Source organism: Peromyscus californicus, unplaced genomic scaffold, assembly GCF_007827085.1.
Source record: "Peromyscus californicus insignis strain IS unplaced genomic scaffold, ASM782708v3 Scaffold_6__1_contigs__length_162567912, whole genome shotgun sequence".
NCBI lineage: Eukaryota > Metazoa > Chordata > Mammalia > Rodentia > Cricetidae > Peromyscus > Peromyscus californicus.
Window position 1 is genome coordinate 60,147,016 of NW_026294584.1, and position 20,586 is coordinate 60,167,601.

Here is a 20,586-nt window from a genome sequence, read left to right on the forward strand (position 1 = left end):
ATTAACAGAAACAAAATCCCCCCGCACCACTGCCCGCGGCCTCCAAACCAGAGAACTGGAATTTTCTCTGGCCCACTATCTGCGTAACCCGTACACCCAGCCAGACGCAGCCCTTCCCTCGGACGCAGCCCGGTCTCCGCACGACGGGGCCCCGCCCCTTCCGGCCACTCGCGGGTTCCGGAGTAGGCTGGGCCTGCGCCGGAAGTGCAGTAGCGCCGCGCTCTGTGTGCCCCGGGAGGCCCGATCCTTCCGGAACCGCCAGCTATGAGTGGTCACTCCCTCAACGCCCGGAACTGCTCTGAGTAATGACAGACAGAACCGCCTTAACCGGTGACGGTCCCGTGAGGTGGGTGCAGCCGTGGTCGCCCTAGCCCACGATCACAGCATCTGGGTGTACATAGCAACAAGGGTTCTGCTAGTGTCATAGATTATTTAAAAAGAGCAGCTGTAGAGAGAGAGCAAAGCGGGAAGAAAGGCTTGGTCTGACTTTTCGGGGCCACGTTTATTCACGGCGAGGGAGCATTTTGTCACCCACATATGCAGATAGTAAAAATGCCTACAGAGGAACATGGGATGCAGCCTCTTAGGAGGGGCAGAAATGGGTGGAAATGACTTTCGGTAGCCCACTAGGGAAGCTGGGAAGTGTAGTCTTCCAGCAGGAAACTATTCCATGTTTTTTTGCTAGTGTGAGCTCAAAGGATGGTTGAGTGTTATTTAAAACATCTCTCAGCAAATGGTCAAAACCTCGGTTGGGGTGAGAGACCATAGCACACCCTTCTTTTAGTAGAAAGATGGGAGAGAGGAGGCTGGCAAGTTTGTATGCAGTGGAACTGTGGAATGCCCAGGGTGAGTTGAGCTGAACACGGCTGGTGGGGTGCAACGAGGTAGAATTAGGAGGCAAGGTCCCTTCTGAGCATGCTCCTGGGAACGATTGGCAGAATAATAAAGAGAACGTCATAATCTAACCAGACAACACCTGGTATGAGCAGAGGCATCTCCTAGTCCAGGTGAACATGCCAGAAGATTGTTCATCTGTAGGTTGCAGGTTTTACAATTATGTGGCTTCCCTGAGGAATTGATAGGCTTTGGACAATACACTGTTTCAGTTCCCCATCCGCCATCCCTTCATTGAATTGCCTGCCTGCAGACCCATTCTGCTTCCTTGTCTGTCAGAAATAAGAGTCCTTGCTGTTTCCATGCACCCCAAACCTTTCCCAAGTGACTCACCTTTGATTTCACCTCTTTCCAGTATATTTGACTTCCATTTTCCCAGGCACCTGTTCTCCACTAGAGAAACACTGCCAAGCCCTTCCCCTCCCACTGCCCGTCCAGCATTCTGAGTATACTCAGCACTCCAGAGGACCTGCCAAAGGTTTTTCATCCATAAGTTCTGTAACCATCGGGACTAAACTTGTTCAGAAACAACAACAACAAACTAGAAACAAGTATACCAAACATACACAGACTTTTTTCTTGTTCTGAGTCCAGAGCAATACAACTTCTCAACTTCACTGGTGATACAGAGATGGTTTAAAGTGTAGAGGAGGATGTGTGGGTTCTGTACAGTGTCCTTTGATATAAAGACTTCGGTGTCTGAGGAGGTCCTGGAGTAGGTCCCCCTCTAAAACGGCCTCTGCCACACTTCTTACTGCAGTGCCCAGGCTCCATCATCAGTTACCGAGGCTATCTTTCTGAAAATTCTCTCTCCTTGGTTCCCTAGAATTGCTTTTTAAAGTTTTCTTCTGTTTCTCGCTTTGTGTTTCAGTCACCGTTGGTGTCTGTTCATCCTTCGTCCCCCATATTGTCAGCCTTATCCAGGCAGCCACCCTCCACTCCTGGGGCTTCTCATCTTCTGTAAAAGTATGCCTGAGGATTTGTTCAAAAAGAACCTCAAGCTCAGTTAGTCTGGACAGACCTTTGTGAGTAAATAGGATTTCCATGGAGTCTCTTTGTCCCATCTCCTCTGCTTCCCAGCCCTGGATAATCTACCCCTGAATGGCTTTTCAGTGGTCCTCACTCTTCCGGGTGAGGTGTGTAAGTTTTTTCTTTTTTTTTTTTTTTTTTGGTGTTGCTGATGATTGAACCCAAGGCCCTGTACATGCTAGATGAGTGAGAGGTTTGCTGTTAATATCTCCAGGTCATCATTTCTAAGTTTTCTTGAGCTTGTCAACCAGACAGTCACTCTTGTACTTATTTTTTTGGTGCTGGAGATTGAACCCAGGGTGTTGCATATACCAGGGAAGCACTCTACAACTGAGGTGTACCATCTCCCCCTTCCACTACTTTAAAAAAAAATGCTTAGTCCAGGCTAACCTATAACTGAGCTCCTTCTGCCTCTGCCTCCCAAGCGTTCCAGTTACAGGCATGTTGTGATTTCAAGCATGAAAGAGTGAAGCGAAGCACTGAGGCAAGGAGGCTTCCCAGGAGGTGCTTCAGACTAAAGATACTGTATGGAGTCTCTCACTCAAACAGCAGGGTTCTGTCTTGTAAAGTTGTCAACTTTGGATGATTGGATCAGGAGCTTTAATCCTTAAGAGCTACAGTTACAGGCATGTGCTACCATTCCCGCTGCCCATATGTGTGTCTTGAGGGTCATGCATATTTTGGTAAACATGGTATTTCATGCATATTTTGCTAAACAAGTGAGTGGATCCAAGAGCACCTACCCAGGACCAGGAATTAGGAGACCAGGGTTTGTGCCCCAGTGGCTCCTAGGTCTATGGATGGAGGTTTTGTGATGAGCTCTGTGCTGCAGCTCTGATAGGCAGATTTTTTTCCCTTTTCTAGACTACTGTTGGTACTGTTGCCTAGTTTTAATGCCTTGTGCTATCTTCAGTGACAGTTTTTGGAGGCTCGGACTCAGGTTCTTTGGTCATAAAGTAAGATCTGAGGTAAATTTCCTCACTTCTGGCATTTCAGAATAGTTCTGGGCTAAGGACGGTCTTTCGCACTCACTCATAGTTCTGCCCACTTCTACAAGTGTCACCTCTCATGGACCTTCATTCATTGTGGTGGCTGGTTGAGTTCTATGAGACAGGCTCAAAGCCATTGACTCTTAATCCTCTGAGCCTTCTCCCAGGAGTGTGTCAGAGCTATCTCAATTGACTTATCTGTTGCCTCTTAGAAACTGCCCTGCCATCTCCAGTCATCTGCAGTGTTTGACACTCCTCCGAGTAGCTAGAGTTTTTCTGTCTGGGTCCTGCCAAGCCCCTGCAGTCCCGTAGCCCACTTATAAAATAAACATACAGACGCTTATATTATTTAAACTGCTCAGCCATTAGCTAAGGCCTACCATTGTCTAGCTCTTACTCTTATACTCAGCCCATTTCTGTTAATCTATATGTCGCCACGTGTTCCGTGGCTTTACCTGCTGCCTTTACATGATGCTCCCTGGATGGCAGGCTGGCGTCTCCTCCTCTTTGCCTTCCTGTTCTCTCAATTCTCTCTGCTAGTCGCACCTATACTTCCTGCCTGGCTACTGACCAATCAGTGTTTCATTTATCAATCAATCATCCATAGCACTCTGTGTCAGTGTGCAGGCTTTGGATTTTAATCTTCCTGTGCAATATCATCTTCCTGTGCAATATCATCTTCTTCCATGAAGAGGTGCAGCTCACCAGTTGCTGGGTGCTCACACTATGTTGTCTTCCTCTGAGTCTTTTCTCTTCCGGGCTAACATATCCTGGGTCACTAGATTCTTTTCTGTCTTTTTCTTTCATCCTGTGTCTCCTGACTTCTTGACCTAATGTCCAGGGAAATGATCAAGGGAGGTGGAGTTGAAGACCACACCCAGGTGTTAGACTTGAGCATCTGGGAGGCTGGTTATCCCTGTACCAAGATGGAGTTGATGCAGAAAGAGTGACTGGCACTGAAGAGAGAGTTGTGAACCCAGGTCTGATGGTGGGTGATGAGTAGAGCATCCTGGAGACTGTCCAGCAATAGGCCCATGGAGGCAGCTTAGAGGAGAGGAGACCAGATAAGGAACTGAGGGGTCAGAAATGGCAGGAAGTACAAAAAATGTGGTAGTCTGTGATGGAAGACGAAGGACATTCCAAAGGGTGGAAGCAGGCAGGCACTCCTGGTGGGTGTTGCAGAAAAGCCCATTAAGTTGGTGCCAAGGTGGTCACTGCAGGCCTGGGCAAGAGCCATAGAGAAGTAGGATTGACAGGTGTGGGAAGTAAAGGAATAAGCAGCCCTCTGGGGATGTGTGACACAGAAAGGAACATGAGAAAGGATACCTGTAGTGCAAATTTTAATTGGTCTTAATAATAAAAATCCAGAGTCAAATATCAGGGTGAAAGCTGAAAGATCAGAGAAGCAAAGCAACCAGCCACTAGAAAGACTTCTTACCTCTAGGAATCCTGAGTCTGAAAGGGGGGCCAGCTCCACCCCACCTTATCACTTCTCTCTGCCCAACCAATATCACTTCCTGTTTCCTCCTCCCAAATGCTGGGATTAAAGGCGTGTGCTTCCCAAGTACTAGGAACAAAGGCATGAGATCCCAAGTGCTGGGATTAAAGGTGTGTGCCACCACTGCCCGGCCTCTAGTGGCTAGCTCCATACTCTGATCTCCAGGCAAGCTTAATTGATTAGAGCACAAACAAAATATCACCACAGATACCTCCGGTCCAGCTCCTGGAGAGCATCACTGTCCTGTGACTTTTCACAGCTGACCTCCAGAGAAGGAACTGCAGAGGACATGAGCAAAGCCTCTAGCCTAGGACTCTGCAGGCTAGCTGCTAATTTAACAGGTGGTGAGTCACGTAGCACATTGTCTCTGGTCTCTTGGTACCAAGAGCAGCCCAGGTGCTCAGGATCCAGAGATCTGGAGTTCTGCAGCCCCAGAAACACTCCTCACTCCTGAGGTTAGTCTCCATCAGCATGGCTCTGTTAGTTAGTGAATGACCACAGGACCTTTGCATGCTTTGTCCACAAAACAAAAAGATCAAGTGCCTCTGGCCTCAGACACTGAAGGAAAAAGAACAGTTAGTTGGCAAAAATAATGAACACAGGCCCAGTGTGCAGGGGACCATGAGACCCAGCTGGAAGAATAGAACCACACTTCGCCGAGGAGTTGTGTCCTGAGGTTGCTTCTCACTGTCGTTTGTGTATTTCACTGCCTCATGCTCTTTGGTTCTCTTTCTTGTCTGGCCTCTGGCCTTGAAGTCCCCAGAATTACAGAGGGTGACTGAGAGGCATTATTTTCATATTGCCTTGCTGCCTGGGCTCATCTTCTCATTCTCCCAAGTTTCCAAGCATATTGAAATGGGAAAAGATAAGTCACCCTAGAGATGACACTCCCAGGATCATTGGGACAGGAAGACCCTGCTGTGAGCACCAACTCTCCTGTGACCAGACCCAAGAACCCAGCTGCCACCCTAGCTTATCCCAGGCCTGACTTCAACACCAGAGCTACCAAGACCTCCCCTTAGACTTAGCTGGGCTGAGGGAGGACCTGTCAAAGACAGGGTAAATGGATTTCCTGGGCATAAAGATGACCTTGTGAATACAAGGGGGAAAATCAGGACCTCTTGCTCCTGGAAAAAAGCATGAAAAAGACTTGTCCTTACGAAGAAGAAGCCCTTGCTCCCTACCAAGTGGCACATTGGTCCCGTAGCTGACCAAGTTTTCCTGGAGAAGCAGGGAGAAGGTTCCCTTGACCCAGCTGCCTACATTGGGAAGAGAAAAACATGTTCTTTAGAGAAATCACTACTTCCCAGGTGAAGTGCTGGCCATATGGGTAGAGTTAGCCAAAAGGAGGCTCCAGAACCCATGGCTGCAAACTTGTGCCTGTCCACCTGAGAAGAAGGTGTCCAGGCAGAGGTGTGGGAATGGAGAGAGGCAGGGGAGAAGGCAGTGAAGAAGACAAGCCTTGGCTGCTCACTGTTGGCCAGGCCTCCTCTAACCTGACTGTCCAGCCCTTCCTTCAGCTTTCCCAAGTGACTAGTCATGACAGGTTGGAGGTAAACCATTCTAGGGAAGATGCGGAGACAGGGCAAGCTGACATCCTCATGGTCCCTGTCTTAGTCATGGTTACTGTTGCTGAAGAGACACCATGACCACGACAACTCTTACAGTGGAAAGCATTTAATTGGGGCTGGCTTACAGGTTCAGAGGTCTAGTCCATTATCATCGTGATGGGAAGCGTAGTGGCGTGCAGGCAGACGTGGCGCTGGAAAAGGAGCTGAGAGTCCTACATCTGGACCCATAGGCAGCAGGAAGAGAGAGAGGGACACTGGGCCTGGCTTTGGCATCTCAAACCTCAAAGCCCACCCTCAGTGACACAATCCCCCCAACAAGGCCACACCTCCTAATAGTGCTGCTCCCCATAAGCCTGTGGGGGCCATTTCCATTCAAACCACCACAGTCCACCTGGCACCTTAAGAAGTATATGAAAGTTTGGGCGGTGGTGGCGCACACCTTTAATCTCAGCACTCAGGAGGCAGGGGCAGGCAGATCTCTGTGAGTTCCAGGCCACCCTGATCTACAAAGTGAGTTCCAGGACAGCCAGGGGCTGTTACACAGAGAAACCCTGTCTCGGGGGAAAAAAGTGTATATGAAAAAGCTCTTGTGTCCTGGCATGAGGAAGAAGTCAGGGCCTGGGCCAAGCCTTTAGGAGCCCCCGGCTTGAAATGTCTAATCAGAAAGGAAGGAACTCAGAGGTTGCTTATGCCCCACATTCCCCAGACCAAGCCCATTCCAGACATCGAGAGGTTTTGTTTGTTTCATTGACTTAATACCAGCTGCGTCTCCTGTGTTGGGCTTCAGACTGCTGTCAGGCAATGTAAACCTCAGGGGTGCTCGCACATCTTAGTCCTGGCTGGTCAGTAAGCAAGGGCCTGAGTGGGAAAGGGGTCCAGCTGTGGGCATCCCAGGTGAGGGGGTGACAGGGACAGTGGGTGCAGCAGGAGGGCTTGTCTGCCAGTGCTGCTGGCCCTGCGGTGGTGCGTTACCTGATACGCAGATGTCCCACCCCTGGAGGGGACAGGAGACACTGACACAGTTGGTACTGGGGACAGCTGAGCAGCTTTCTCCTGGCTTTGACCCTGCCTTCCCCCACAGCAGTCAGGGACAGCAGGATGGCATATATAGCCCTAGGTAGCTGCATGCACGGTCCTGGGCATACAGCATCACAGAACTGCCATGTAGCCCAGTCTCACACTCTTTGTCTCCTCCAAGCTCTTCAGAGAGTCCAGGGCCCAGAGGACTGGAGTGTTACAGGCTAGTGAGCTGACAGGAATGACTAACATGAAGACAAGAATACCCTCCTCAGATGTACTGTTGAGAGGGTGTGCGAGATCCATGCCTAGCCTCGTCAGATCGTTGGTGAGGAGCTCTTAAAGACAGTGCCAATGAGTAGCCATCACTGATGGATGGTGCTCCGAGCCTGCTTTCCTTGGAGGAGAGGACACTAAGTGGTGTTGCTCATGCGAACTTAGTCTTGGGAGTCCCCAGAGCCTTCCACCCACAGGCTCTGAGCGGCACTGGCACTGGCAGTGTCCTAATGTTCTTTGTAGGTGTAACTACCCATCTAGCTCAGACTCCTGAGTGTGGCCGGCCAGAGTCTGCAGTTTGGGCATGGTATTTGGAATGAAGCCTGCTTTCGTTTTTCTATCCGAGTGAACTTTGTCCTCTGGGCAGCATCAACATTGTCCCTCCCCCACAGGCAGACTCCTCCTCACAGTGATCACACACACACACACACACACACACACACACACACACACACACACACACACACACACGGGCTCACTGTCCCACAGCCACCGATGACACGCTTGCCCTCCCCCACATTTCAGAACTGTATTAAGCACTCCTGCTCCTTGCTCCAAAATGGCTTCCTGGACTTCTTCACCTCCCCCAGCCTGCCCTTTTGGGCTGTGATGCCGTACCTTCAGCTGCACTGTGCTGTCCAGCACACGGTGATCGCTGCCTGCATGCTGACCTGAGAAGTGATGTGGAAGCAGAGGCACTGGTTGGGGAGCTCGGGGCATGGGATAGTGGTTGCCTGGAGTTGGAGCAACAGTGTGAAGCCAGCTCACCGCACCCTGCTCTATCTCTCTTGACTTGAATTTCCTCTGTGCCTAGGACTAAATGCCTACCTACCTCTCAGGCCTTAGAGCTCTGGCCAGAGGTATAAGTTGGTCTGCATACTCTGGGTATCATTTTAATTTTAGTGATAATGTTGGGAGGATGCAACTAACATTTTTGAGTGAATGAAAGAAGTTACAGCACATTCTCATTGGGTCTGCATGCCTGGAAGGTGGTAATTACCTGTTGTCTATTTAAAAATAAATCTAAGCCAGGAGTGGTGATATAAGCCTGTAATCCTAGTTCTCAGGGGTGGGGTGGCCTGGAGGAGAGCAGGGGACTAAGAATTCAAAGCCAGCTTGGGTTACAGGAGACCCTGTCTCAAAAATATCAATAAACCTGCCAGTCAGTAAAAAAATTTAACTTTTCCAAAAGGAACTTCTTAGGGTTAATAAAGGTATATCATAATAGTTACTAGAAAAGTCAAGTATCAATATTTTTGTTTGAAGTCCAGATTCGAGCCAAACTGGCGATATGGGTCCTAAGCTTCATATAGTATGGATGTGACCACTGGAGTGAGCCAGAGCCTCTTCCCCAGGCTGGGGCTGTGTCCTGCCCTGTTGCTTAGATGGCCTCAGGCCTTGCCTGGCTCTTGGCCATTCGCTCCAAGAATCAAGGCTGGTGGGTCTGCCATTGTGGGGGCCTCTGCAAACACCATGGCCAGAAAGTATGCATGTGAGGCAGAAGAAAGTGCAGTTTAGCATGATTCAGTAGCCGGTGTTGGTTCAAACCTCTGGAGTCCAGCACCAGGCAGTTTACTTTAGGCATTTTTGAGTACAGTATAATTTGGAAAAAAGTTTTCTGGTGTAACAATCTCATTTGCACAATAAAGTTTAGGGCATAATTACATTGAAACTCCTTTCAAAGTATGTGTCACCTCTTCCCTAAAGATGGGTTCTGTAGATAGAATACATGCGTCATCTTAAGGTCCCAAGGGAGGATCTGGTGTGATCTTGGTCATACAGATAACACAGAGGTCGCCTAGGCTGTTAATCACTTCCATTCCCAGCCCTCTGAGCACAAAACAGGTCTCTCTCTCTCTCTCTCTCTCTCTCTCTCTCTCTCTCTCTCTCTCTCTCTCTCTCTCTCAGTGTTTAACATTTTCTGGTTTCTGTGAGCACAAGGATTTCATACTCTGCATGGCATCCTGCTGTTCCCTGTAGCACAGGACACAGATGCTCAGGAGAGGCTGGCCTGACTCTCTCTCTCTCTCTCTCTTAGGGCCCCAGCAGAGATGAGGGAGAGCAGCTGGCTGATCCCCAGAGACACCACATCCCTGTGACTCTAAGCACTGCCAGGGCCAGGCCATCTGAATCGTCCGTATCATGGAGCCTCCTGGAGAGAAGCCAGGAGAGACCGAGGTGCTGAGCATCACACCCCAGCTGCTGAAGTCCCGCTCTGGAGAGTTTGCCCTTGATTCCATCCTGTTGCTGAAACTTCGGGGTTTGGGGCTGCTGGACCTGGGCTGTTTGGGGGAGTGCCTGAACCTTGAGTGGCTTGACCTATCGGGCAACGCACTTACCCACCTGGGCCCACTGGCATCCCTGCGCCAGCTGGCTGTGCTCAATGTCTCCAATAATCGGCTCACAGGGCTGGAGCCACTGGCAGCCTGTGACAACCTGCAGAGCCTCAATGTTGCTGGTAACCTGCTGGCTACTCCTAGCCAGCTGCAGTGTCTGGCTGGGCTGCAGGCCTTGGAGCACCTGAGGCTCCGGGACCCTTTGGCCCGGCTCAGCAACCCGCTGTGTGCCAGTCCCTCCTACTGGGCTGTGGTTCGAGAGCTGCTGCCTGGTCTCAAAGTCATAGATGGGGAACGTGTGAGTGGGCAGGGCAGTGAGCTGTACCAGTTATGCCGAGACCTGGACAGTTCCTTGCGCCCCAGCTCCAGCCCAGGCCCCAGAGCAATAGAGGCCCAGCCATGGGTGGATCCTGACTACTGGGAATCCTGGCCCATGCAGAACAGCTCCATTTTGGAAGAGGCCTGCAGGCAGTTCCAGGACACACTGCAGGAATGCCTTGACCTGGACCGCCAGGCCGGTGACTGCTTGGCCCAGGCCCAGCAGGCTCTGAGCCCGGCAGAAACCACCTCTTCCTTTGTCTTCTGAATGTGCCTCACAGCCCAGGTATTCTCATCGTAGTGATGTTGCCTACATCTCTTTCCTACCCCATGCCCTTGCCTCTCTGGTTTTCTCTGGTCACTGACCCTGCAAAGTAGGTTGTTCATTTATCCCTTTCTTGAGAGCATCCTAACTCCTGCATCTCCCCAAGGACACTTCCTTCCCTCCTTCCACGCGAGCAGGGACATGCTTTCCGGGTGGCCTCTAGCAGGTATAGGAGATTCCCCTCACTATCTGGCAAATGCTGCAGCCAGGCCCAAGGGCATGCTGAGCCCGGGCTCTCCCAAGTGCCAAGCCTGAGGCTTTCTGGGTAAGATTACTTGCCACCTGCTAACTCTTATTAAATAGTTCTCTGCTCATTTGTATCATTTCTTGTCTCTTCCTCAGCAAAAGTACAGGCTTCCATGCCTCTGTTTTGGTCCTGTAGGAGATTCTACACTCACCCTGTGTGCTCCTTCCTGAACTAGGCAGGAAGTGTGGGGACTCACTTATACACCCAACCTTTGAGCTTTTCTTATATGTGCAGGTTGAGCTGCAGGAAGAGCAACAACACAAGGTTGGAAGTGAACAGACTCAGCGATTTTATTAGCTTGGAATATTTCATCTTTGGGAGCCGGTGTGCTTCCACTGGGTGCTGCCACAGCTGCACAGGGAGATGGAGTTCTAGAGAAGAAGGGAAAACCAGATTGAGTGTGAGCGAGATTGTTTTGGTCTCATCTTAGCTTTCAGCCAAGTTTCGCACCCCTCTTCTCTGCCTCCCTCAGTCCAGTTTTCATGCCAGGGCTCTCTCCCTCCAGTAACCTACCTGTGCAGGGCTTACTTGGGCTGCAGGGACTTGGAGAAGGCAAACTGTCCAGGGAAGAAGTAGCTGCGGGGGTCCTCACCAGCCTGGGCTACCCTAGTGCACTGGGCCTCCTGAGGCTCCTGAGGCTCCTGCCGGGACCAGTGTCTGCTGCAGCAGTGCCCAGGAGGAGAGGCACCACCGCAGCCCTGGGAAGTGTCTCAGCCAACCCCGCCCCACTCTCCTTCCATCTTCCGGTACTTATCCCACAGACCTAGGTGTGGGCTGCTCCCGCCCCCTCCCTCACCTCTGTTCCTTCTTACCTCAGGCCCTTGCCTCAGTATTGGACAGTGGACCATCCGGCCCAGAACTTTACCCTTGGGGTCCAATTTGATGCAGGCCAGGCATTTCCGCTTTCTCTGGTGGAGAGTATGAGAGAAGGGAAAAGGAGTGAGGACACCATGAGGGTCAGGTGGGGACTGGCCTTGGCATTCTCTAGAGTGGAGGGAGATAGTGGTTTGGGTGAGAATGTGCCCGATAGGTTCAGATATTCGAACACTTGGTCTCTGATTGGTGGCTGTTTCGGGACGGATAGGTTTGACTTTGATGGGGAAATGTGTCACTGGGGTAGGCTTTGAGAGTTTAAAGCCTTACACCACTCCCAATCCTCTTTCTGCTTCCTGCTTGCTTTTGAGGATGTGAGCTCTCGGATTCTTGCTCTGGATGCGGGGCCTGCTGGTAGACACATCTCCCTGCCACGATGCACTTTAATCCCTCTGGAACTGTGAGGCGAAATAAAGCTTTCCTACTGGTTGGTTTGGGTCATTGTGTTTTATCACAGCAACAGAAATATAACTAACCCAAGGGGTAAGGGGAGAGGCAAGCCAGCTGGACATGCAGTCCACCCTGGGGTAGGAGATCTTTAGAAGTTCTCTTCTTTGGGCATGGTCTTAAGAAGCAGCCCAGACTGATCTAGAACTTGTGGTTCACCTGCTTTGACCTCCCCAATGCTGGAATTTCAAGTGTATACTACCCTGCCTTGCCTGCAGACTACAGGACTTGTGTAGGAATCATTCTTGTGTGAGCATGCGTATGTCTACTGCTCATACGCCGTATTCTGCATGGGTGTATTCACAAGTCCCTGTGTGAATGTGCAAACATGTATAAAGGCAAGAATCCTCCCCAGATGGTGTCTGTCTCTGTTTCTCTCTGGGGTGTGTGTGTGTGTGCGTGCGCACGCGCTCTCTGTGTCAGACAAGGACGTCTGGGTGTCCTGCTATGTCACTCTTTTTCATTCCCTTGAGACAAAATCTCTCACTGAACCCGGAATTAGCCTGGCAGCCAGCCAGCCTTGAGTACCCTCTGCACACTGCTGTGCAGGAGTTCTGGGCATGTGTGACCACGCCCAGCTGTTTTCATATAGGTGCTGGGGATTCAAACTTAGGTCCTCATGCTAGCACAGCAAGGGCCCTTACCACCTTGTCCTAATATTTACATTCCCCCCTAAGATTTAATTTGGACAAAAGGTCCTGGAACCAGGATCTTGTAAATCACCAGTATAATCCAGTCCCTTCCCTTACCTGATGGAGGGAACCAAGACCTTCAGTGACCCACAAAGCTGTTAGTTAGAGAGTAAGGACCTTAACCCAAAATGCTGTACCTTCAGCCCAGAGGTCACGCCATAGCAGCAGTGCCCCCTTAGGGAGGCTGATTACTGTGAAACCCTGCAGCGAATCGGCCATAGTCTGGTCGAGGCACAGGATAAGCTCCATAGAGAAGCTCTTTAGGAGGAGCTAATCGGTGGTCCCACTCTGAGGGAGAAATTTCCCTCTTCCTCGCAGACAGCCCCCAGTGATGAGCATAGGGCTTCTCTGGGCTCCAGTTCATACCCAGGCAGCTGTTCCCATCAAAAGAGCCCTTCACTCACCCCGTTTGGTTTGATTTTGCACTCGGGTTTTTTCCAGTCCTTCTTGAGGCAGCTGGTCTGCTGGAGCTTAAATTCCAACTTCACAAAGGTGCCGGCTGAGAAGAGCTACAGACAGACAGACAGACAGACAAGAAGGCCAGCAGGTAATTCCTCTCCTCCCCCAAACACCGTAACTTAGAGTTGGCACAGCCTGGGAGGATGGCTGCCTGGTGGCCTCTCCCAGGAAACTTTCTGGGAGTTCCCTTGTCTCCAGGGCTGCAGCCCTCCGTCCCCTACGCAGTCACAGCACTAACCATGTCGTCAGCGCTGTCCACCCCGACCTCTTGGAAGGCCCACTGCACGGGTGGGTGTTTGTGGAACTCCTCCAGGGCCACCTGTAAGCCCCTGCGCTGTGTCTCGCTGAGCTCCAGCTCCGTCCCATCTATGCCCACCACGCCCAGCCATAAGGCCAGGGAGATCAGCAGGCGCTTCATGGCGTCACCGCAGGCCTTCTGGTCCTGCAAAGATGGTGTATGGTCTTCAGCTCTTAGAGCTGGGGTGGGGGTGGGGGTCACCTTCTCCCCTGACCTATTCCTGGGGCCCGGAGAAGTGGCCCTTTCTGAATCTCCACTGGGAATCCAACTAGCCCTTCCCACTCTGCAAGGCCTTGTTTCCTAGTGCCAGCAAAGTTTTAGAGTTCCCTGCCAATAGCCCCAGGAAGTAGTCTGGCTGGCTAAGGCCACTATGGCCTCTTTCTGAGCCATTTTCTCTTCCCTCTGGGTCTTCCCTTCATCCTCCAAATCCCAGCCCCTCTCTGGTACCTTGAAAAATACCGGGTTTATTGCTCCAGCAAAGCCTTTCCCTGTGTGGTCCCTGGAGCAGCTTCCTGGAAGCTGTTCCCTCTCATCTCCCTTTTCTCTCTTTTGGTCCCCACAGCCCCGCCTTTCCCCACTGACCCTTCTTCCAGATTCCGGAGTTTTGGAGTTTCCCGTTTCCCAAAGTCCCCTGACCTTCCTCTTGGCTTGGGCCGAGGGAGGGGGAGGGGGAGGGCCTGGAGCACCAAATGAGACAGGCTACAGGCTGAATATTTTTCAGAAGACGTAAATGTGGGAGGCCATGCCAGCCCAGGGCAGATGGGAACTGCAAAATGCTTAACCCTCCCTGCACCAGGGCTGCAGCTGCCATCAAGACAACTGTCCCCGGGGTGGGTGTCCCTCCACCCCTGCCCCAACCTGGCTCTGGGTTCTCTAGTATCAGACAGATCTTACCCCCATTGCCTCTTCTTCTCCAGCCTCTGTCTCTGTCATCTTTCAGCCTGTGACTGGGGTCACTTGAGGGAATGACTTTTGGAAGAACCTGGTTTGAACAGGTGATCTTCCACTAGAAAGCCACAGATGGGGAAACTGAGGCTCCTTCAGTACCAAGGTAGCAGGTTTGTTGCTTCGGCTCATCTTTTGGTCCAGTGAGAGAACTCCCGTGTCACTGGCTAGCTGCCTTCATCTGCCTTCCAGGCGTCCGTCTCTCTCCTGTCACCTCCTTACTGGTGTCTCTCACTCACATCGGCCTAACTTGGGCTGGTGTTAGTCTCTTCCTTGCAGAGGCTCCAAGCAGACCCTCCCTCCTGCGGTCCTGCCTCCAGCTCCACTCCTCAGATCCACCACCCCTACCTCCTGGATCTGCACGTGTAGACGTGCGAGGCTGGATGTGTTTCTACCTACCTAGTGCCCCCTGCCCCCGGATTGGCACCTGTTCCCTGACCCTGACTCATGTCTCCAGCTAGACGGCCAAAGACTTGAACTTGTGCAGATATCTTATGTTACTGCTTCCTGTCTGAGGATCTGAAGCCTTTCCAGGTCTCTGCTGGCCAGGTGGACCATTCCCCTGAGGGCTGAAGGATGTGCTCTCTGAAGAACTTTCTTTTACAGTCGCAGTTACTCAGGGCTGCCCTTTCTTTCCAGGGTGATGGAAATCCCTAGCTGAGACTTTCCTGTCAGTCAGCTCTTTCCAGGAATGCACCCTGAGAAGGGAGGGCGCTCCTGCAGGGCTGCCATCCTTGGTGGCTCCACATGCTGCTTTTCCTGGCCATTCCTGAGGTCCCGTCCTAAGTGAAACGACTGAAGGTGTCAGACTGGCTGTAGGGGTCTTAGGGGCCTCCAGGTAGGACAGAATGGCTGCTGAAACTCATAGGGGGAGGAGAGACAGGTGTCCAGATACTGGCTTAGCTTCTGGGTACCTTGAGCAAATGGGAAAAGCCTGGGACAGTGTATCATTAACAGTCTCCATCGTTTCCTAAGATTTGTTATCTGAGACCTTAGGGCCCAAGTGTGGTCCCTGACAGGACCGATAAGCTGGGCTCTGCTGTCAGTCCCCAATTACACAGACAAATAATAGTGAACACAGAAAAAGATTTATTAATGTGGCCATATTGGGAAGATGACAAAGAGCTTCAGTGACCTCAGAGTCTGTCTTCCAGGCATGGACATAAAGTTTGGATTAAATTTTTAAAAGTATTTTGTAATTTTTGTGTATGAATGTTTTGCTTGTGTGTATGTCTCTATACTACATGTACATGCCTATCGTCCACAGAGTCCAGAGAAGGGCATCAGATCACCTAGAACTAGAGTTACAAAAGATTGGCCACCATGTGGATGCTGGGAACCAAACCTTGGTCTCTGGAAGAGTATCCAATATGTTTAACCACTGAGCATCTCTCCAGCCCCTGAGATTCAGTTTTAAATGGACTGCAAGGGGTGTGCATATTTAGCAGTCTCGGTCAGATGTTGTAGTCCCACTCAGGTCCCACTCGTCACTGAGCCATCAATGCCTCCTCTAGTCACACTTGTAAGATGGTTGACAAGTTGCCAGTGTGGTATTGGAATCTCTCTGAGAGAGAAGTTCCTCCTGGCTGGCACCAGGTTCCAGCCCTTTCATTATTTCAACGTGAGATTCTTCTCTCAGAAGACTGGCACTGCAGTCTTCTCTCTTCCCAAGACTGTTACAGTTCTGAGTCCTAACAAAGGCAGGCCCCTGAAACAGGCTCTCACACAGGCTTCCCAGTGTGGCAGAAAGGTGGGGTCTTAATCCCTTTCCTTGAGTTGTTGAGCAGGGAATGGGAAATGTAGGGAAAGTGGCTGGCTGGTAGAACTGGGCATAAAGTTCTCTCCATGCACTGTTCACACCCTGCCAGATTCTTCATATTGAGCTAAGGGATTCTTTACCATGTGCTCCGAGGGTCCCAGCAAGATCTTCAGCCCCAAGAACCCCTCCCTGGCATTTCAGTCCGCAGCTATCAGTGAGCAGAGATAAGAGATGGTGGTCCAGTTCTGCTTCTGTTGCTGTGAAAAAATACCTTGAGAAAAGCAACTTTGAGGGAGAGAGGGCTTAGTCCATCATTGTGGGGTAGTCAGGTAGGGACTCAAGCGGCTAGTCCCAGCCATAGTCAAGAACACAAAAGGGATGGATGTATGCATACCCACTGCTCAGCAGCTCTCTCTACTCATTCATGTGTAATCCATCCTAAACCCAGCTGATGCCCACTTTCAGGCTGTGTCGTCTCACATCAATTCATAATCAAGACAATCCCTCAGCCATGCCCACAGGCCCACCTGATACATACAATCCCCACTGAGACTCTTCCCGGGTGACTGTAGAGTCTGTCACATTGACAACTAAAACTAACCACCACCGATGGCAACTATGGTTCCCAAGAGCTTTCTGATCCAGGGTCAATAGGCACACATGTGACAAGTGTTTTTCAGCCTAAGGCCCCATGCTGGGGGTTGCCCTGGGGACTGGGGACCAGAGACTTCCAGTATGGGACTTGAACTGAGAAAAATGGCAGATGCGTCCTGCATGTGGAGGGGGCATGAGAAGGGACACCAATCCTAGGATGAGAGAGGGGGGCTGGGAGCAGGGTGGTGGGAGTGGGTGATGGAACAGCTCTTGTGACTGTAGGTAACGGCCATACAAATTCCCTTTAGTGGTTCTTGTGCTTCTCTGCCTGTGGTCTCTGTTCTAGCCAGAAGTGATTCGACTCGATGCAAAGGCGACCGGTTTGGAAATTACCTGTCCATGTCAAGTCACTGATTTTTAAAAATCTCAACTCAATATAACATACATTTAAAACATTACATTTTTGGCCCTGGAGAGAGGGTTCCGTGGATGGTAGATAATCAGGAAGAGTTATCAATCATGAGAGTTAAAACTAAGAATGAATCATACATGTCTACTGTCCATAGAGATACATGGGATCTTTCTCGAAAGAAAAGAAACTTATAGTAGTGGTTGCCTGTGAGGGAAGGAAACTGTACCTTATTTTTAAAACTTTCTCAGCCTGTGGATAATTTGTCTATTAAACTTCAACAGTGATTCTAAAAGCTTTAAAAAGTTACACATAGGTGCTGGCACACGTGTGTGCATGTGCACACACACACGTGCATATGCACACACACACACAAGTGCATGTGCATACACACAGTGCCATTGGGGTGGTTGTGTATTGAGTAGAGTGGAGGAGAAGGTGTCTTTATAGGAGTCAATTGCAATTGTCTGCATGAGAGAAGAGTGTAATCTGGCCAGGACAAACATGAGGGCTGAGGTGAAGGAAAAATGGAGACCGGACATCCCCTGTGAATAGAGCATCAGGGTTGGGAAAAGGTAAATCATATCTCTGCACACCTAGGACTCCTTTGTAACCCACCATGGTTGAACGGATTATTGGAACAAGTCCAAGGATTCTGGGGCTGGTGAGTCATCTTGGGGCTCCGTGGCTGCTGAACTGGAGTTGGTGGCTGTGGCTTCTCTGAAATGCTTTCTATGCAGCCAGCGCTGTGTATGGAGTGGCTGCCCCTTTTCAGGACTGAGACCCAAACCCTATTGGAATCATTCACTCAGCTTGCTTTTGCTATTGCATCCAGCTGTAGCCCACTGAGCTTCTAGTGACTTCTAACACAGTGGTTCTCATCCTCCCTAATGCTGCGCCATTAATACAGTTCCTCATGCTGTGGTGACCCCCCAACCACCAACCACAGCATTATTTAGTTGCTACTTCATAACTTCAATTTTGCTACTGTGATGAATTGTAATGTAAATATCTGATATGCAGGATATCTGTTATGGGATCCCCAAAGGATTTCGACCCACAGGTTGAGAACAGTGTGAAAGGGACACAGCCGTTTAGCCCATCCTACGGGAATCTTAGCCTGTTCAAAAGCTTCTTGAGCCGTTCTGTCCCAGCCCCACATGGCCTCCTTCTTTATCAAGTGTTTCCTAAACCTGTAAAATGCTCAGAGGTTAGCATTATGTCATAGGTTATAGGGTGTGTGTTAGATTTCTGAGACAGCTCAAAGGGACAGGAGGCAGAAAAGAGACAGGCGTCTGACCGACAGACAGGACTATGTGTGTTAGCACATAGGGTGAAGGGGAGCTTTTCTCCTGCAGAGGTGATCTGCCTTGGGGAAAAGCTGGTGCAGCCCTTTATAGGACAGGGTGAAGGGCTTGAGAGTGGGGAGATTGTTGCAGCCATGGGAGCTACGTGCAGTTCTGCAGTCTGTCTTTCCTGAATTGTATGACTCTCTGTAAACATTATCTCTGTAAACATTCTTTCTGGGATGACTGAGCAAGATCATCTTTAATGTTGTAGGAATCCTGTTTCACCACCAAGACATTCTATTAGTCTAAACTCATAAAAGGTATAAAAATGGGGGGATAGGGGTGTTGATCCTTTTTTAGCTACTTCCTGCTGAGGAGGGTCATCTTCAGGAGGAGATAGTTTAGGGTCCATTGAAGAGGGGTCCTCTGGTCACTTAGCAGGAGGAGCATTTTAAGTTGATCGGCTTCGAAGGATCATACAGTTGCCGTGATGCATTCCTGAGGAAACTTTGGAAAAATAATTAGAAAGAGCTGTAAATAGATGGTTTGGTTATAGAGCAAAACTGAGTGATTTCCCAAAAAGGTGGATGGAGTGGGGGGAGAAATAGGGGTGGGAGACAGTGAGCTGGTGAGAGGAAGTGGGTGTAAGTCCATTCAGGTGACAGTGACAAGTCCCACTGCCAGGAATGCTGCCCGCAGTGAGCTAGCAGAAGCAGCAAGGAGCCACAGAGCACTGGGGGAAGGGACCCGAGGGAGGAGCCAAAGTTGGAGGGAACCAGAAGCCATAAGCAGAAGGAGGCTTCTATTTATTTATTTATTTATTTTCTATCTATCTATCTATTTATTTATTTATTTGGGTTTTTCGAGACAGGGTTTCTCTGTGTAGTTTTGGTGCCTGTCCTGGATCTCGCTCTGTAGACCAGGCTGGCCTTGAACTCACAGAGATCCACCTAGCTCTGCCTCCGGAGTGCTGGGATTAAAGGCGTGGGCCACCACCCAGCGATAATTAACTTTTTGTGTCTTAATTATCTTCAGCAGTTTTTAATAAAATAGTAACCTTTTTTTGTTGTTTGTTTGTGTTTTGAGACAGTATTTCTCTGTGTAGCTCTGGCTGTCCTGAAATTCATTCTGTAGACCAGGCTGGCCTTGAACTCACCTGGGCCTGACTCCCGAGTGCTGGGATTAAAGGCGTGTGCCACCACTGCCTGGCTAAAATAGTAACTCTTACAAGATTAGGATTTCATAATTTTGTTTCTATTTAATAAAGTTTGAGCAGCTGCTGCTGAGAACCAGCTCCCAGCAGCTCAGGAACTGAAGAGGAGATGTGGAGTCAGCGATTGATCATACAATTAATTGACTTTTTTTATCTAAGGAAGTAAAACTTACTTCTCTGGAGCCTTCGAAAAAGGGGAATACACACACACACACCCCTTCAGCGTGTCAAGGTCTCTCTCTTGATTTTTTTCCTTCTTTCCTGATGTATCCCATTTGTCTCTTTTCTGATGTTTTCCTTCCAACTTTCTTTATTTTTTAATTTTCTTTATTTCTTTATTTTTTTCTTTACAGCTTATATACCCCAGCAAAATCTTTCAAGCAATATAAAAATTAGAATGTGGTTGCAATCTATTTTTAAGTGAATGATTACAACGAATACAAGTGAAAAACGGCATGTTCCCACTACCCTTACATGATTAAACATTTTATGTATTATAGGTGAAAACCAAATTATCCCAAGGATCCACATACATTCATGCCTAAGCAACTTGTTAATAGATTAACAAAGTTTAAGCAAGCAAGGCATTTTTCTCAGTCAGTTCTTTTACTGGAAGACTGCATTTTGCAGTTACAAAGAAAAGATCAATCACTTTATTATTTATCTCAAAATGTAATCTTATAAAAAATTTTAAAAGAATCGCAAATCTAAGCTTTTTTTTTTTTTTTTTTTTTTTTTGGTTTTTCGAGACAGGGTTTCTCTGTGTAGCTTTGCGCCTTTCCTGGATCTTGCGCTGTAGACCAGGCTGGCCTCGAACTCACAGAGATCCGCCTGGCTCTGCCTCCCGAGTGCTGGGATTAAAGGCGTGCGCCACCACCGCCCGGCGCAAATCTAAGCTTTTATATATTAAAATCAACCAGTAATTGCTGCTTAAATTCTCAGGGTGCATATCCACTCATTAACAGTTTTTAATTAAATCATATCAGAAAGCTGAAGGCAAAAATGGGTACAAGAAATTAATCATCGCCTTTGGTCACCAACCCATTATAGCAAGAAAGGCACGTTTGCTAGTAATAACCAGGCAGCCTTTGCTCTTCTTTTTAGTGGA

General features: G+C 49.5%; 2 protein-coding genes across 4 annotated transcripts; one reads left to right on the forward strand and one right to left on the reverse strand.

The window, feature by feature from the left end:
- The first annotated feature begins 211 nt into the window (after window positions 1-211).
- Lrrc61 (leucine rich repeat containing 61) lies at window positions 212-10,567 on the forward strand. Its single transcript, XM_052721891.1, has 2 exons — window positions 212-346; window positions 9,313-10,567. Exon 2 carries the CDS (start codon window positions 9,417-9,419, stop codon window positions 10,194-10,196), a length of 780 nt encoding a protein of 259 aa, XP_052577851.1. The 5' UTR covers window positions 212-346; window positions 9,313-9,416; the 3' UTR covers window positions 10,197-10,567.
- A 198-nt stretch (window positions 10,568-10,765) lies between these two features.
- On the reverse strand, window positions 10,766-15,307 carry Rarres2 (retinoic acid receptor responder 2). 3 transcript variants are annotated; one of them, XM_052721904.1, is made up of 6 exons: window positions 13,717-13,842; window positions 13,210-13,413; window positions 12,917-13,021; window positions 11,313-11,408; window positions 11,014-11,141; window positions 10,766-10,871 (listed from the first exon to the last, which is right to left on the reverse strand). In XM_052721904.1, exons 2-5 carry the CDS (start codon window positions 13,387-13,389, stop codon window positions 11,025-11,027), a joined length of 498 nt encoding a protein of 165 aa, XP_052577864.1. In that variant the 5' UTR covers window positions 13,390-13,413; window positions 13,717-13,842; the 3' UTR covers window positions 10,766-10,871; window positions 11,014-11,024. The 3 variants fall into 3 exon arrangements, with proteins under 3 accessions (XP_052577864.1, XP_052577863.1, XP_052577862.1); XM_052721903.1 differs by lacking the exon at window positions 13,717-13,842 and adding an exon at window positions 13,852-15,307 and having other exon boundaries at window positions 10,766-11,141; XM_052721902.1 differs by having other exon boundaries at window positions 10,766-11,141.
- Window positions 15,308-20,586: the final 5,279 nt, after the last annotated feature.

Excerpts from the sequence above, each read along its gene's own strand:
- Rarres2 (XM_052721903.1), bottom strand. The coding sequence starts at position 13,389 with ATGAAGCGCCTGCTGATCTCCCTGGCCTTATGGCTGGGCGTGGTGGGC. Across the intron at positions 13,022-13,209 it reads TGGACAGCGCTGACGACATG|CTCTTCTCAGCCGGCACCTT; the intron begins GTTAGTGCTGTG and ends GTCTGTCTGTAG. Across the intron at positions 11,142-11,312 it reads TACTGAGGCAAGGGCCTGAG|GAGCCTCAGGAGCCTCAGGA; the intron begins GTAAGAAGGAAC and ends TGGTCCCGGCAG.
- Lrrc61 (XM_052721891.1), top strand. The coding sequence starts at position 9,417 with ATGGAGCCTCCTGGAGAGAAGCCAGGAGAGACCGAGGTGCTGAGCATC.